The sequence below is a fragment of the Takifugu flavidus genome, chromosome 17, assembly GCF_003711565.1.
Source record: "Takifugu flavidus isolate HTHZ2018 chromosome 17, ASM371156v2, whole genome shotgun sequence".
NCBI classification, from domain to species: domain Eukaryota; kingdom Metazoa; phylum Chordata; class Actinopteri; order Tetraodontiformes; family Tetraodontidae; genus Takifugu; species Takifugu flavidus.
Window position 1 is genome coordinate 4,524,252 of NC_079536.1, and position 15,030 is coordinate 4,539,281.

The following is a 15,030-nucleotide window of genomic DNA, read 5'->3' on the forward strand; positions in this document are numbered from 1 at the left end:
TCGCGGGGGAACTTTTGGAGGAGCGGACGGAGCGGGCGGCCAGTGCAGGCGCGGAGAGGCGCGTCCTCGGAGCTGCGGCGGGCGTCGCTGCTCCGTGCGCTCTGGAATACAGGACACGGTCGCGGCGCGCTCCGCACCGCACCGCAGCCCGGCGCGGATTCAGGTACCTGCGTGAGCGTGTGCGTGTGTGTCCTGCCGTTTTGTTTCTGCTTTCGGTGGGAAGCTGCCGACCGTGCGTGGAGGAGAGGGATATTTCTCGGAGCTCTTCTCCACGGCCGGATGCTGCAGATCCGATTTTTAAAGCTCGCTGGATTAAAAATAACGATCGGCCGGCAGCAAAATGTACCAGAAAATAGACTCCGGCGTGAGCTGGGCTCAGGGGCGTGCACATCTGTCTGCAGGGGACAAAGTTTGGCCCGCTGCTGGGTTTATTCCTGCTCCTTTAGATCCTTTATTTAATGGTTCATCTCTGATTTTAGACAGCGCGACTGTTAGCCGTTAGCGTTTCCAGCACTTCACCAAATCGACCTATTTTGCAAATTGAAATGTGTTTTTCTTTTTTCTTGTTTCAACTTGCACTGCGGTTTGCAAAATAACCCTAATTTTAATGAATATTTATATCTGTGCAGCTTTCTCAGGTTTGAATTTTTATTTTAATTTTAATTTTTTGGTTTGTTTTGTTGATCACAGGCTTTTATTTTTTATTCCTTTGGAAATCCCGAGCTGGTTGTCGGAGAACTTTGCCCCCCTGAATCAGAGGGACAGTCACGGTTCAGGGGCGCTGGATGCATGAGAGCTGGAGTGAATGGCTGCCTGACCCAACTGCTCCTCTCTGTCTGACCTTTCTTCTATCCTCCGAATAATCCAGAGCACCGAAATCCATCTGCTCCCTCGGAGAGACGCCCGACGTTAGGCTGCGATTTTCCCTCATCCGGCCCAATTAATCGCGTTTAGGGGAGAAATCTACAAAACAAAACAGTCCAGAGCCCATTTATTTAAAAAAAAAAAAAAAAAAAGGATAAAAATGCAATGGTTAAACAATCGATTGTTTTAACTCTTTATCCCGTGAATCCTGCGTGCATGAGGACGCCGGGATGGACCCTCGGAGGCCGAATTCGCAGCCTCGCGTCACATCTGCTCCCTCCTTTCTAACGGGATTAACGCCTTCAAACGCTCTTTATTCCTGCGGCTGCAGCCCGGGCCGCCCCGGTCGCCCCGCCGATGCATTTCAGGGTGGCGTTACTACAGGACGGCCCCGTCCGTCAGCCTCTGAGGGCTGTTTTGGGGTCAGAGGTCACGCTCGCTCATGGGTGACACGCTAACCGTAACAGGTCCTTGTCGCAGCGTCCAGACGCGGTTCAACATCTCCAAACGCCGCTCCCGCCGCCCGCGTCTCGGCGAGCGGCCGCGCCGAGGCCGCTCCTCTCACGCCGCCAGCCTCTTCAGAGCTCCCGCCTCTTCACACTCGATTGGACGTCCACGCTTTGCGAAGGCAATCAGCAGGACGGCGATCGAAAAGAACCGATAAAGCACCAGCAATTACGAGCAAAGGGGTCAAACAGTATTGCGACCGGCGCGAGGTGAAGTGTCTTGTTTGGTAGATGGTAACAACACGCCGCCTCCCCGCCGCCCGTCCATTAGAGCCCTCGGGCCGAAATGTCAGAGCGTCCCCCCCCCCCCTGCTCTCGGTAGATTGGATTCTCGTCACTCATCCATCCTTCAGCGTCGTACGCTGACAATTAGGGGGCCGCTGATGTGTTGGCGCCGAGTTATTGATACTGGCCTTTAGCGGATGCAGAGCTGTTGGCGTGATGGAATTAAAGGCTGTGGAGAGCTCACGTCAGTCACCGAGGACGCCGGGAATGATTTATGCCAGCTAATTAGCGTCGGGGAAATTGTACATTTTAATGAAAGCTAGCTCGGCATGTGATGTGTGTATTTTACGCAATTAGCAGAGTAATTGTTCACCGCGGCAACGGTTTAGATAACATTAATTATCCTTACGAAATTTTGCCCCTAATTATCGCTGTTCTCAAATCTGCCGGTCTCCGCGAGGCCCGAGGGGAATTTGTCGCCGCGGTAAACCCCCACGACCGGCGCGGTTATCAACACGCAGGCCGCGGCGCCGCGGTCAGGCATTAGCATGCGGCGTGGGTGTGCATATTTGAAAAGGCCTCACCGTTCAACCGGTGGCTCAGTCTGGACAGGCTGCGTCTCGCCAGGCCCCGGTAGCCATTAGCGGCGTGGATCGGGCTCGGGGCCTAATCCAGCCCAACGCGGGGGCCAGAGCAGCTCATTAAGCACAAGCTTTGAGTGTCGCAGCCTCCTGTAGCAGCGCCGTGCCAGCCCACCTCATGCCAGCACTGAAGGGGGGTGTAAACATCTACAGTGGGACGTGGAGCGGAGGAAAAGCTGGACGAGGGCTGCTGAGAGACCTGGTGGGGGGGGGTCAAAATATATGGAATAATCTACAATTATTTTAATTATCCAAAGTTCTGGAGCAAAATTAAACCTCAGACACAGGGAGAGATTCTGCCACTGCTCTGTGTCAGAGCGCCTGTGATGGGTCACAGGAAGACGGGCGACAGGAAGTGGACTGGAGATGGGAGAGGAAGTGCTGGCGGTGCTGTTGAGTCCTCGTTTGGGGGGGGGGGGGGCCTTCGGGTGAAAGCTGAGGCGGCGCAGCCTGGATACGAGGCTGCTGCGAATCGGGATGGAGCATCTATCAGGAGGAGGGAAATGGCGCTCTGCTCTAACGGTGTGCTCTCTCTCTCTCTCTCTTCTCTCTCTCTCTCTTCTCTCTCTCCTCTCTCTCTCTCTCTCTCTCTCTCTCTCTCTCTCTCTCTCTCTCCAGGGGGGCAGCCTGACCCAGATCCCCGTGGTGAAGGAGACCCGGGTGGAGTCGGGCCAGTTCCTGCTGCTCTCCATCCTCTGCATGCTCTTCATCCTGGTGGTGCTGGCCGCGTCCACCACCTTCTTCTGCGTGCGCCAGCGCTCCCACCTACGCATGAAGGAGAAGCTGGCCAGCCTGGGAACTGACACCAGCACCGATGCCACCGCAACCTATCAGGTTAGACCGACCCGCCTCGGTCTCAGCCAATCAGGGGGCTGCGACGCCAGCCCGAGCCCTTATTGGAGGGAAATCCACTCGTTTAATTCCTGGCAGAAATTCCGATTCCAAAAGTGTGTTTGATGATTGAAAGGAGCTTTAATGAGTCAAAATGTTTATAAGAATTCTGGTTTTTTTATTCCACCAAGGTCAGAATAAACTGTTGATTTACACATTACTTATCCTTTTAGCTTCCTGCTATTCACAACATGCACTTAGTCTGCTCAGGAGTGTGTGTGTGTGTGTGTGTGTGTGTGTGTGTGTGTGTGTGTGTGTGTGTGTCGCGGGCCGCCGCTGTGACCTATTCCCTCTGTTCCTCAGGGCTGTGGGCAGCCACAGCCGTATTGATTTCCAGCGCCGGGGCTCAGCTGCGCCCAGCGTGGCACTCAGAACACATTTATGTGCACGTCGAGTTAACATTTTCAATATTTAATCAGGTTTCCACGGCCCAGGAAGTGTCAGCGGCAGCGGGGAAACACAACCACACACGATATACGGCTGCGTGTGCGATTCTAGCTCCTGAGGTTTATCTGTTTGAGCAGCAGTCTTGGCGTGAGGTTAAATATGGCCGCCGGCGGCGGTCTGTGGGCTGTCAGGCCCCCTTGTGGGCGTGGCCTAAAGCAGGCGAGGCAGACAGGTGGAATTGAAATCCTCCAGGCAGCGGCCCGCGTCTCCCCTTTGACCCCGTCCTGTACTAACGGCATCCATCCGCCCACTCCCGGGACGGTTTCCCCCCCATCCGGGCGCCTGGCGGAGATTTGGAGAAGTGGGATGATTTATGAGGTGGAGCCGGAAATTATCCCGAGGCCAAAGCCCAGAGCAGCACTTGGTGGCTGTAATCATTAAAGTCTGACGGAGGGAAAATCGGATGCCGGGCCTGAGGGAAATATCAGCGTGATGGATCATCAGATAGCATGTGTCCCCCCCCCGTTATTAATTGTTTATGGTAATTAATTTGTTCCGATGGCTGGGATGGAGGACAAATACTACTGCTGGTAATACTAGTAATAGCAATGACTAAACAAACTCGCCGCAGCACCATTTCAGCCACAGCAGGAAGCAGAAATCCATCGAAACAGTGATTCATTTTTTAAAATCGCCCTGAAACATCTTCATTTTTCACCGGCGCTGGCCTGGAACACTGACGGCGGAGACGCCGCGGTCGACCCGCTTCCGCGGGATTTAAACACTTTCTTTGTGCTGCAGCCGTGCGTTTTTGACATTAATAGTATAAGCTTGATAATCCTCCAGCATAAGCCATTAATCTACAGAGCAACAAGGCCAGATTAAGTCAGCCGAGGTACAGGTGCGTCACCAAAACGGCCAGAATGAGCAGACGTGACTTTGTCGCCACGTGGGCCTCACCCTCATCTCCCGTTATTCCCAGGAGCTGTGCCGCCAGCGCATGGCGAGCCGGACGTCGGAGCGCGTGGAGCGTCCGGAGACCCTGCGCCACTCGCGGCTCAACAGCGTCTCGTCCCAGTTCAGCGACGGCCCCGCCGCCAGCCCCTCCACCCGCAGCAGCACCTCCTCCTGGTGCGAGGAGCCGGTGCCGTCCAACATGGACATCTCCACTGGTCACATGATCCTGGTAAGAGACCGCTGATGGAGGGAGGCGGAGACCTGGTTTGTTGTCAGGCATTTTTTATTCCAGGGTTAGCATGTGGTTAGCTACCTGAGGTCTCTTTCTATCTGATTACTCGTTTTTCTGGAAAAATAAATGCACTGAAGAGAAGCTGGTTTGTTTGATAAAGTTGGTTAAAATTGAGAAATAACTGGAAAATAAAGGCTTAAAGCTAAAATAATTAGCTGCTCCACATAAAATATTAATGCTGTCAGACAGGCAACTGCTGGTCAATTAAAACAGTTTGTTCCAGTAAAACTTTTGCTAAATTTAGCAAATTAGCATTTAAAATAGTTGAATGTCATAGAGCTAAAATGCCTACCTCAATTAGCTTAGCAAAGGTGAATCGGCTTTGTAGCCGTCCAGATCATTTTAATAAAATTAACCAAAGAAAGTCAAGCTAAGTGGAGGCTAATTAAAAGGGGAAGTTGTTTTATATGGAAGTAAATTGTAACAAAGTGTGTGGTTCAGAGTTTGTGGTGGAAAATGTGGTTTTGACTGAACCAGCTCTGCTCCTTGGTCTCGTTCCTCCCTCTGGATCTGTCCACCCTGAAACATCCTTACCTGCCCGAGTCTTTGGGAACCTTATTTATTTCTTTCTGCCTGAAATGGCTCCCAACCAAATGGCCGTTCCGAAGGTCTTGCAGAACTTTTCCTGCTCTATTCGGCGGAGACAGGCTTGATAAAGGAGACGGATAGATGCCTGGCAGTGTTTCCATTAATGGACGGAGCATTCATCACTCTGCATGCCTCGCTTTTATACACGGAGGCTGTAATGAATGAGAGGGAATCGGAGTAATGCCTGGAATTGGTGGTAATAGATGGGTTTTGTTGCACGAGTCAAGGCTTGTTTGCGGCGCCCCTTTTGAAAACGCCGACAATGGCGAAGCGTTTAGCCCCGCAACAACAAAAGAGGCGGCGTGAATCATTTTCTAGGAGCTGTTGTTATCAGCTGCGGTTGCTCGCCGCAGCCATGCAGGGGCTGCAGCGGGAAGGTAAAACACACGGGGGGCTTTGCTTTTGTCTCAGCCAGTGATTGACAGGGAGAGATCCTGAGGGGGGGGGGGGTCCTTTCAGATTCCACAGCCGTCCCGCATCAAACCATGTGTGAGATTGCCTCGTTATCGCCCATCTCGGACCTGTATTTTCATCTCATCTGCTCTTCGGGACCCTCGTCATGTGGCGTCGGGGTCGTGCAGCGCATGTGCGGGGGGGGGTTGGTGGTGGTGGTGGTGGGGGGGGGGGTTCATTCGTGCGCCGGTGACAGAATAAACGAAGTGTGACCTTCTTCAACCTGCTTGCGTAATGACCTGCAGCTTAAACCAGACGTTTGGGGGAGTTTTGTGCTGTGTCATTAATGCGGCGCCGTCGTGCTCGTCTGCTCTGTGAACACCCCCCCCCCTCTCCCCCCCTCTCTCTCTCTCTCCCTCTCCCTCTGCATTCGCACCAGCGTGTCGCAACGTTCCGTCGAAGCGATCCGGCTCCGATGCTTCGGTTCTATTGGCTCAGGTGCAGGAGCCGGTGCAGGTGCTGACCCCTGGACTCCAGACCAGGACGGGTCAGTCTGCCCAGCCCACCCCCGCTGCAGGATTAGCACGCGTAGCCTGGTAGCATGTGTAGCCTGGTAGCATGTGTAGCCTGGTAGCACGCGCCGCTTGCGTAGCTGCGTTTCTGCGCGCAGCGGAGCCGAGCTGGTCCAGCACCACGGACAGCTCTGCAGCTCTGCCTGCTGCTAACCGGACGCTCGCCGCCACGCTCGCCGTCCTGTTACCTTCAGTAGCAGGTGGAGGGTTTAAAAGACTCGGAATTTCTTGCTCTGTATCAGCAGACTTCCTGTTTTCACTCCGAGGACGCAGGAAGTGAGCTGGTCGGCGGTTACCTGTTGTGTCTGGTTCCCCCAAACCGCGCCTCCATCCTGATGTTAGCCGGCGCCCCGCGCTGCCGAGAAAACTGCTTAGGAAGGATTAAACATTGTTTCCCTGACACCCAGGCCTCCCTTCCCTACCCCTGTGATTGGCAGACATAATCCGCCCCCGCGCGCCACCCCCCCCCCTCCCATTCACTAAACCTTCGTTACCGCGCCTCTGGAATACGCCACGGTCCGCCGCCTCCCCTCAGGAGCGGGAGGAGGGCCGGATGAGGGCCCCCGCCGGCTGCGTTAAGCTGCGAAAATAGGAATTTTTTCGAATGCAATCGATTCGGAGCGTCGTTTGAACAGAACGGGACGCACTTGAGAGCGGATTCATCGAGCGCGCGGAGATGTAATATCGGCAGGGGGGGCGGGATTCTGTCAGGGCGCCGGCAAAGGGAGACGAGAGCGCGGCGGTGACGGGCTCTGTCAAGTGGCCATAATGGCATGCTGTCATTTTCCTGAGAAGGCAGCCGTGCGTGTATGTGTGTGTGTGTGTGTGTGTGTGTGTGTGTGTGTGTGTGTGTGTGTGTGTGTGTGTGTGGTGCATCCTGCCATCACCGAGGGTTCTCGCGCGCTCAGATTGGGGGGGTTCAGATTATGGCCCCGCCCATCTGCGTGAGCGATGGTTGCGTTGATGGTACCGCGGCTCCGGGGGCCACGTGTGGCCCCATAAACTTCCATCTCCGTTGTCTGTTAGACTGCTAATGTCCTTATAAGTCCCTTAATGTCCTCCGTGCACATGTGGGGGACGTGGCGATCCGCGGGCCGTCCAAGGGTAATTACCTATTATGCGTTGGACAAGCTTATTTGTGATTTTCATCTGTATTGGGGATTGTTATATTCCGCAAAGGCTCGGATTTCCCTCCTGACAGACGGGAGTGAATAAGTCAGACGAACAATGGAGCGCCGGCCTTGTTCCCTGCCCGCGCCGCTTTTAAAGTGGGATAAAGCCCCCCCGCACATCTGGGTATCACTTTCATTGTATTAGCCAGCTGATCCCTGACATCAGTTTATGAGACTGTAATCTTCTGCTGAGCACAATAGCGGACTAAACCATTTAACCCTGTTTTGGGGGGGGGGGTACAGGAGCGAAGCGTGGCGCAAAGCTAAACACGAGAACCTCTGAGCTCCGTCAGACCTGCCCTGGGTTGGATAAACACACACACACACACACTTACACGGGCCTCCTCCCCGCCCCCTGTTTGTTTTTTTCCATCTTTGTCTCGAGCGAATTCAATTTCTTCTCCTCCAAGTGACGGCTTAAAGCAGACAATCTTATCAGCGGCTGTGAGGGACACGATGGAAACACCCCTGAAGTATTTCCAATGCAGACAAACCTTTCAGGAGGCCTAATTGTGTTTATTTTCACACACCCAAACACACACACATACACACACACACATGTCGTCGCCAGCGTCCTCCTTCTCCAGCCACGTTGCTTCATGTCACCTGATCTTGGCGTTAATGTTGAGACGCCGCCATCCGTCTTTAGCTATTTTTTTTTTCCAACTTATTGATTAGCCGACAGTTGAGAAAGTGCCCAGTAACAAGCAGGCTGAGCCCAGCCTGTCATAATGAGCCCCCCCCCACACACACGCACATGCACACGCACACACACACACACACACACACAACACACACACACACACACACACACACACACGCAGAGTTCTCACAGTTTCTGTTTTCCTCCAGTCCTACATGGAGGACCACTTAAAGAACAAGAACCGTCTGGAGCGGGAGTGGGAGGCCCTGTGTTCCTACCAGGCTGAGCCCAGCGCCTGCGGCGTGGGTCATGGCGAGCAGAACTCCAAGAGGAACCGCTCGGAAGCCGTGGTTGCCTGTGAGTGCGCTGGTTCTTAGCTGTACCCTATCAGAACTGTTGGTGAGAGACTCTAAGGATTCGGGACATTACTGGAAGGATGGATGCTTCCTGACCACCATCTTGGTCTGTATTAGCATTAGCGCTAAATTGGGGCTAGCAGCACTGCTGGAGCCTCAAGCAAAAGGATGGAGATTAGATATTGTGTGAAGTAGAATATTAGCGTTAGCCTGTCAGTACTGTGTATAATAGTTGCCCAACCTTCTTTATAGTATTAGTATAATCAAATTTGTTCCATTTTTAAAAAAATATATAAATAAGTCCCAAAACTGCACGATTTTGCCATTTGTTTATTCTCCTTTTTCCATAATGTCAAGAAATTTCACCTTTTTTTTAGCTAAAAGCTGTTGAAAACTTCAATTATGATTATGGGACGAGCGGATAAAATGGATATTGGATTTTAAGGATCTTTATTTTTGGTTTGGAAGCTTATAAGAACTAGCATCCAACCCGCCACAGCTGCTGACAAGCTTTTCCTGCAAAAAAAATAGGAATAAATTGCTCTTTTTTATTATTATCGTTTTTATTTAGGATGGATGGATCTTACAAAATTAGGATTATGATCATCTACAGATCAAAATCCCCAAATCAAATGAAGAAAACCAATTTTCACTCGGACTCTGTTGCTGGTTTTGCTGCTGCTCAGAATTCTGCAGTTTTTCTGAGGAACGGAGACGGAGACGGGAGGAAATAAGCAGGCTGATGAATTATTCATATCCGTTACAGACGATCATTCCAGGATCACCTTGAAGGCGGAGAACAACCACGGCAACTCCGACTACATCAACGCCAGTCCGATCGTGAGTATTGTTTGTGTGCTTTAGCGCCGCTTTGCTGGAATCTGTTGCCTCTGAGGCTCCTTTTTTGTACCGGGAGTACTTTTATCACACTCTGAGTCCGAGTTTCACGCAACTTCTCATTGATTCGAGTGCAGCCATCTTTCTTTCTCTCTCTTTTTAACTCTGCTGCTCCTGATGAATCACAAGGCTCCTTCCGCCGCTTTCAAAATGGCCGCCCCCCCCCCACCACCACCATCATCCCGGCGTGAATTATGTGTTATTTTTTCTTAAACAAATGTCTTATCCCCACATCCAGGATGATTTAGAGGATGCAGAGGGCTGATGGTTTCTCTTTTTTTTATGTTAGTTTTGTCCTCAAACAGTGCCGGTGATTGATTTCCCCAGAGGACGCTGGAGAAAAGGGGCTCCATCACAGGGAGGAGGGAGCTATGCATTTCAAATACAGTGCCAAAAAATCGGAGGAATCACATTAGGGGGCACACAGAGCGGCGTTTGAAGAGATGCTCACATTCCCTGTTTTGCCCTTGAATTTTCTCTTAAATCATTGTCTTATAGAAAGACATTAGAATGCTCAGCATCACTATTAAGCAGCAGAACATTGATATCTAAAAGGACCCAGAGTTGCTATGGTGAAGTTGCGGAAACACAAAGGGATGTCAGAGGTTGCTGAAGTAATGGCGCCCACAGCCGTGTGTGAATGAATAGACCGTAATTACGCCACAAAAGGGCCCCCTGGCTGGGGCCAGCCAAACTGGAATAATTACGTCTGTCAGTGTGGCTTTTCCCCCCTAATTAGCTTCAGGGCCGGGCCCACGAGCAGATCATCAGGGCTCCTTTATGGGCCGCCAGGGTCAGACCGGCCAGGGGACGGTCACACTGGGAGCTAATGGCTTGATGTTTGACCACGGATGATGCGAGCGCTCACAGGCGTGATGAGCTGATGAGGGGGGGAAGGAATGTTGCTGGGGTGTGTTAGCCCCTGTGTAGCTAGATGTTCTTCAAAAAATACGTTCTGTCCAACAGAAATGTTCAGGTTTAACCCTCTAAAATGTGGATATATCGAAAGCCACCACTTCCAGTTTGCTGAATCCTCGCTAGGCCGCTACTGTGGTCATTGGAGGCTTAATATCACATTTTGGTAACATTTAATGTCAGCCGCTAACTGATAGCGGCCTGCCGCTCACTGAAAACAACACGTTTGAGTCTGGTTTGTTCCTCAAACTTTCATCTCTTCTTCTGTTTGCCACCTGTTCAACACGTCTTTGATGACAAACCGTCACAGACAAGCTAACGCTTTAGCTTTCTCTCTGTTCAAACACCAAATCAAGCCACTGCGGCGAGGTGTTGGAGGTCCAGACGCACGTTCCCGCGCTCGCCATTTTAATGCAACCCTTTTCACTTCAAACCAAACACCACTTCTTTTTTTTTTTTTTGTGGCGGTCTATCATCCTCCCACAATGGCGGCGGGAGGACAGCTAAAACGCAGGACTTCTCTTTCATGTGTGTGCCTTAGTATTCATGCAAGGCTGTCAACACGCCGCCAGAGCATGTCTGTGTCCTTGAGATTGGCAAGACGGAGTGTCGGCGGCAGCAGCCAGCCCTTTTATTTTAACAAACTTACAAGAGAAAATTTAACCAGAACCCATCGGTGCGGTTGAGTCCGGGGTAATGGACATTTGCTAGGTGTGTTGGGGCGAAATTACTCCCATAAAACCGCTTATTTAACTTTCAAAGCGGAGTTGTCTGCGCGGATTTTCTCTTGTGGTCAAAGTAACTTTTATCACAGAACTAAGAACCATAAATTACCGGGTCACATTTGGTCGCGCTGCCGACGGGTTGAAAGAGAAAACACTCACATGTTGCATCTTCTCTCACAAACAGGCGAAACGAAAAGGGAAGCTGCTGATTTTGCCTTGAAAGTCTTTTTCTGAAGACTTTCACACGAGTCAAATAAAGAAATCTTGCTCATTTGTGTCGTGGGCAAGATGTTCTCGACCTCCATTGGACTGTAATTTTAAAAAAAAAAGCAGTTTCTTAATTTCCGAGCCCCCGTGTAAGAAGCTGCAGCACACTGAATATACATCAAAGCACAAAGAATATACATCAAAGCACACTGAATATACATCAAAGCACACAGAATATACATCAAAGCACACTGAATATACATCAAAGCACACTGAATATACATCAAAGCACAGCTTCTTCCCGCTGAAACGTTCCCTGTTTTGTACGCAGCGGGACTCAAAATGTTGTGGATTTCATCATGAAGCAGAAGCGCAATAAGACATCAAGCGTCAGAAATGTGAAAACGTTTGAAACTAAGGATTTCTGTCAAACTTTAGCCGCATAAAGTAGAAATCCAGGCGCTCCTCTACTCTCCCTTCTCACCTCTCCTCTCCTCCAGATGGACCACGACCCCCGGAACCCCACCTACATCTCCTCGCAGGGCCCACTTCCCACCACCGTGGCGGACTTCTGGCAGGTAAAGCTCCTCCCCCTTCCCCCCTATTAAAAGTCACACAGCAATTTTTGGTGGGCTCTCCCTAAAACCTCAAATGCTGCAATTTACATCCCAACAGATTTACATGCTTAAGCTTCCACGAGTCTGTAAATCCTAGAAAAGATATGGAAAATCCCGTCCATCTATTATTCCAGTGTCTCCACTGTTACGTCCCCCAGAAGCTAATGTTTCTGTCGTTACTGGAGAAATCCCACAAGCTAATTATGCTAATGCTTAATATTAGCCTGCTAATATTCATTCCTCACTCCATAAATGTCAAGTAAACATTCCGTGACAGGCGGCCTATAGGTTACGCTAATAAAAATGTCCCCCTTAAATGGCGCGTAGTTGCCAAATGGCATTCTCGCGCGCTAATAGGACAGCGCCGCAGTAATTAGCGGGCCCATCACCTCCATATGGCGGAAGTAACTGTGCTAGCCGTGACGGGGATGCAGAAGTGCGATACGACAACCCCGGCGGCCCAGCTGACCTCACGTAACGGCTAACGAACATCTCGCCGCGGACGTGTTTTCAATCAAACCTTCTCTTTAGCCGTAAAGTATCAGACGCGGTTTGATTGGCAGCCCGAACATCGGTTCTGTGATTGGGAATAAGAAGTAGCCGTTCGTTATTCAGCGCGGTAAGCCCGATTGTGGCAGGAGGGCTGGGGTGGGGTGGGTGGGGGGGGCACACTTTCCCCCCATTAAAAGTAAACAAACAGGGGAAACACTGCCACTCTCATGCAAATGGACCGTGCAGGAGGCAAATCTCCTCTGCTCCGTCCTATCTAATCCACAGCAGCCCCAGGCAGCGCTCTGAATGGCTGCTCCGCTCTAATCCTCCGCTCCTTCCTCGCGCCTCCATCCCTTCATCCTCCACTCCTCCCTCCCCTCCCTCGCTTCGTCGCCATTACCGGCGCTGCTTTCCTTCCCTTCAGAAAGAAAAAAAAAATCAAAAAATGAAAGTTGACAGACTTTAGGGAGACTTTCCCTCGGCTCCTCCGTGCATTTCTTTCTCCTTTTTACGATCCGTCTGAAATATGTACGAACATTTTTCTCCGCTACCCGCGAATATTTGGCAATTCTCACCAAACTGGATGAGTATTATTCCCTAACACCTTGCCTCATCCCATTTTAGTGCTCTTGGTGTGTAATTTGTCCACTGAGCTGGATCACAGATGCTCCTGATTATCGTCTAGCGAAGGCCATTTTGGGTTTATAGCAATCATAAAACCGGTGTTTCCTCCTTACCTTGCTAATGGCTGCCGCGGGCCCTGACGCTCCTCCTGTAGACGCATTAGACTGTGATAAGAACTGAAGCTGGGATCATCCAGGATGTGCAAACGGAGGCTGACGTGCGGCTTCCCTCTGTGTGCAGATGGTGTGGGAAAGCGGCTGCGTGGTGGTCGTCATGCTAACGCCGCTGTCTGAGAACGGGGTGAAGCAGTGCCACCGCTACTGGCCCGACGAGGGCTCCGACATCTACCACATCTACGAGGTCTGGCGGCGAGAGATTGAGCCGCATCGAGGCGTCTCCTGTTTTCGCTGCCTAAAGCCGGCCCTCCCGCCTCTTCCCCTCAGGTCAACTTGGTGTCGGAGCACATCTGGTGCGAGGACTTCCTGGTTCGGAGCTTCTACCTGAAGAACCTGCAGACCAACGAGACGCGCACCGTCACCCAGTTTCACTTCCTGTCCTGGATGGACCGCGGGATCCCCAACTCGGCCAGGACCCTGCTGGACTTCCGCAGGTACGGTGCAGTTCCCCTCAGCAGAACCCCCCCCCCCCCTCCTCCTCCAGTCCTCCTCTTTAACAGCTCCTCCTTTAGCTCCTCGAGACCGGTTCTTTTGCTACTGTTCCCTTCCAACCTGGGCCTGTCCCCCCTCACCTTCCTCCAGCACATGCGATGCCACACTGCCTGGCTTGGCTTTGGAAGGACAAATAGAGTCAATCGAAGACGGCAATTAAAGGAGGGGGTGAGCGGCGGCGGTAGGGAACGCCCTCGGAGCCAGAGTAGACGTGTTTGTGGGTGGACGTCCGCCCCCCACCGCACGTGTTAGGGTTCAGTTGGCGCGGTCGCCCCTGATGTCAGAGGACGCACGTCCACGCGACGCACGTACGCAGTTTTCACGGTTCCGGCGGCACTTTTGCGGTTGCCAGTGTCATTTTTGTGATGTTGCAGCTAGTAATATGAGCCCAGTTGCATAGTCACAAAAGTGATCATTGGAAACTGTGTCTCCTCAGCCAGGCCTGTGCACAAACTGTCTCTGTCTCACTCCTGTCTCACCCTGTCCTCCTCCCACTGCTCCTCCCTCCAGCCTGCATGGAAGATACTTTAAACTGAGGACAAATACCGATTCTTGACTGGCTTTTTTTGTTTGTTTCTTTCTTCCTTTTGCTGTTTACGTGGAAATATTGTGGATTTCATCGCTAATCTGGAGGAAACCAGACGCATAAACTTGATGTAAGAGGCGCGTTTGGGCGACCACAAACCTCGAACGTGACGCTCTCATCAGAAGGTGCTGGTGGGAAACGTAGCTCTTAAAGACGCAACAGAAATGGAACCAAAGCTGATGAAACAGCAGTGAAAGCTATTTTTGATGTTGGGAAGGAGAAATCTCCTCCCCTCTGTTGAACAGAGGGCTGTTAGCGTCTGCGAGTTTGAAGAATAGCAAAGAAGGTTGGAGATAGCCGCTCAATTGTATTTGCCACAAAAAGGTGGGAAGGAAGCAGGAGCGCTGCTCGCTGTAGGCAGTTTCCATGGTAACAGCCGGCTCTGAAAAGGCCGTTCGGCCCATAACTGCCCGGGGTCAACGCGTCCCCTGGCTGTCAATCACGACGTCCGTCGACAGCGATGAAGAGGCAGGAGTCTCTTCCTCTTCGTGGGCACCCTGCTCACCGTCTTTCCTCTCCTCTCTCGTTGCAGAAAGGTAAACAAGTGCTACCGGGGTCGATCCTGCCCGATCATCGTCCACTGCAGGCGAGTATAACCCTCTGAACTTTCAGCCCTCTCAGAACTCTATTGAATCTACCCGGGGGGGGTCCTCCGGAGCGGCGGTTTATCCCACCTTTATGGAAATGGGGCCGCGTGGCCCAAACCTCCATTTCCCATTTGATTGAGTTTATTAACCGACCCTGATTGGTTTATATTAAACACGCAGGTATCAGACTTTTATACTTACATCCTGTTAAGTCATGCATGGGGG

At 51.6% G+C, this 15,030-nt stretch overlaps 1 protein-coding gene across 2 annotated transcripts in view; it reads left to right on the forward strand.

Moving 5' to 3' along the window:
* The window catches only part of ptprn2 (protein tyrosine phosphatase receptor type N2), a 69,360-nt gene that overhangs the window by 49,690 nt on the left and 4,640 nt on the right, over window positions 1-15,030 (forward strand). For both annotated transcript variants that reach the window (XM_057013210.1, XM_057013212.1), the window contains 8 exons: window positions 2,855-3,070; window positions 4,497-4,700; window positions 8,341-8,488; window positions 9,254-9,327; window positions 11,732-11,809; window positions 13,205-13,324; window positions 13,408-13,574; window positions 14,751-14,804. In XM_057013210.1, coding sequence (XP_056869190.1) covers window positions 2,855-3,070; window positions 4,497-4,700; window positions 8,341-8,488; window positions 9,254-9,327; window positions 11,732-11,809; window positions 13,205-13,324; window positions 13,408-13,574; window positions 14,751-14,804 — 1,061 coding nt within the window. The remainder of the gene's footprint in view (window positions 1-2,854; window positions 3,071-4,496; window positions 4,701-8,340; window positions 8,489-9,253; window positions 9,328-11,731; window positions 11,810-13,204; window positions 13,325-13,407; window positions 13,575-14,750; window positions 14,805-15,030) is intronic.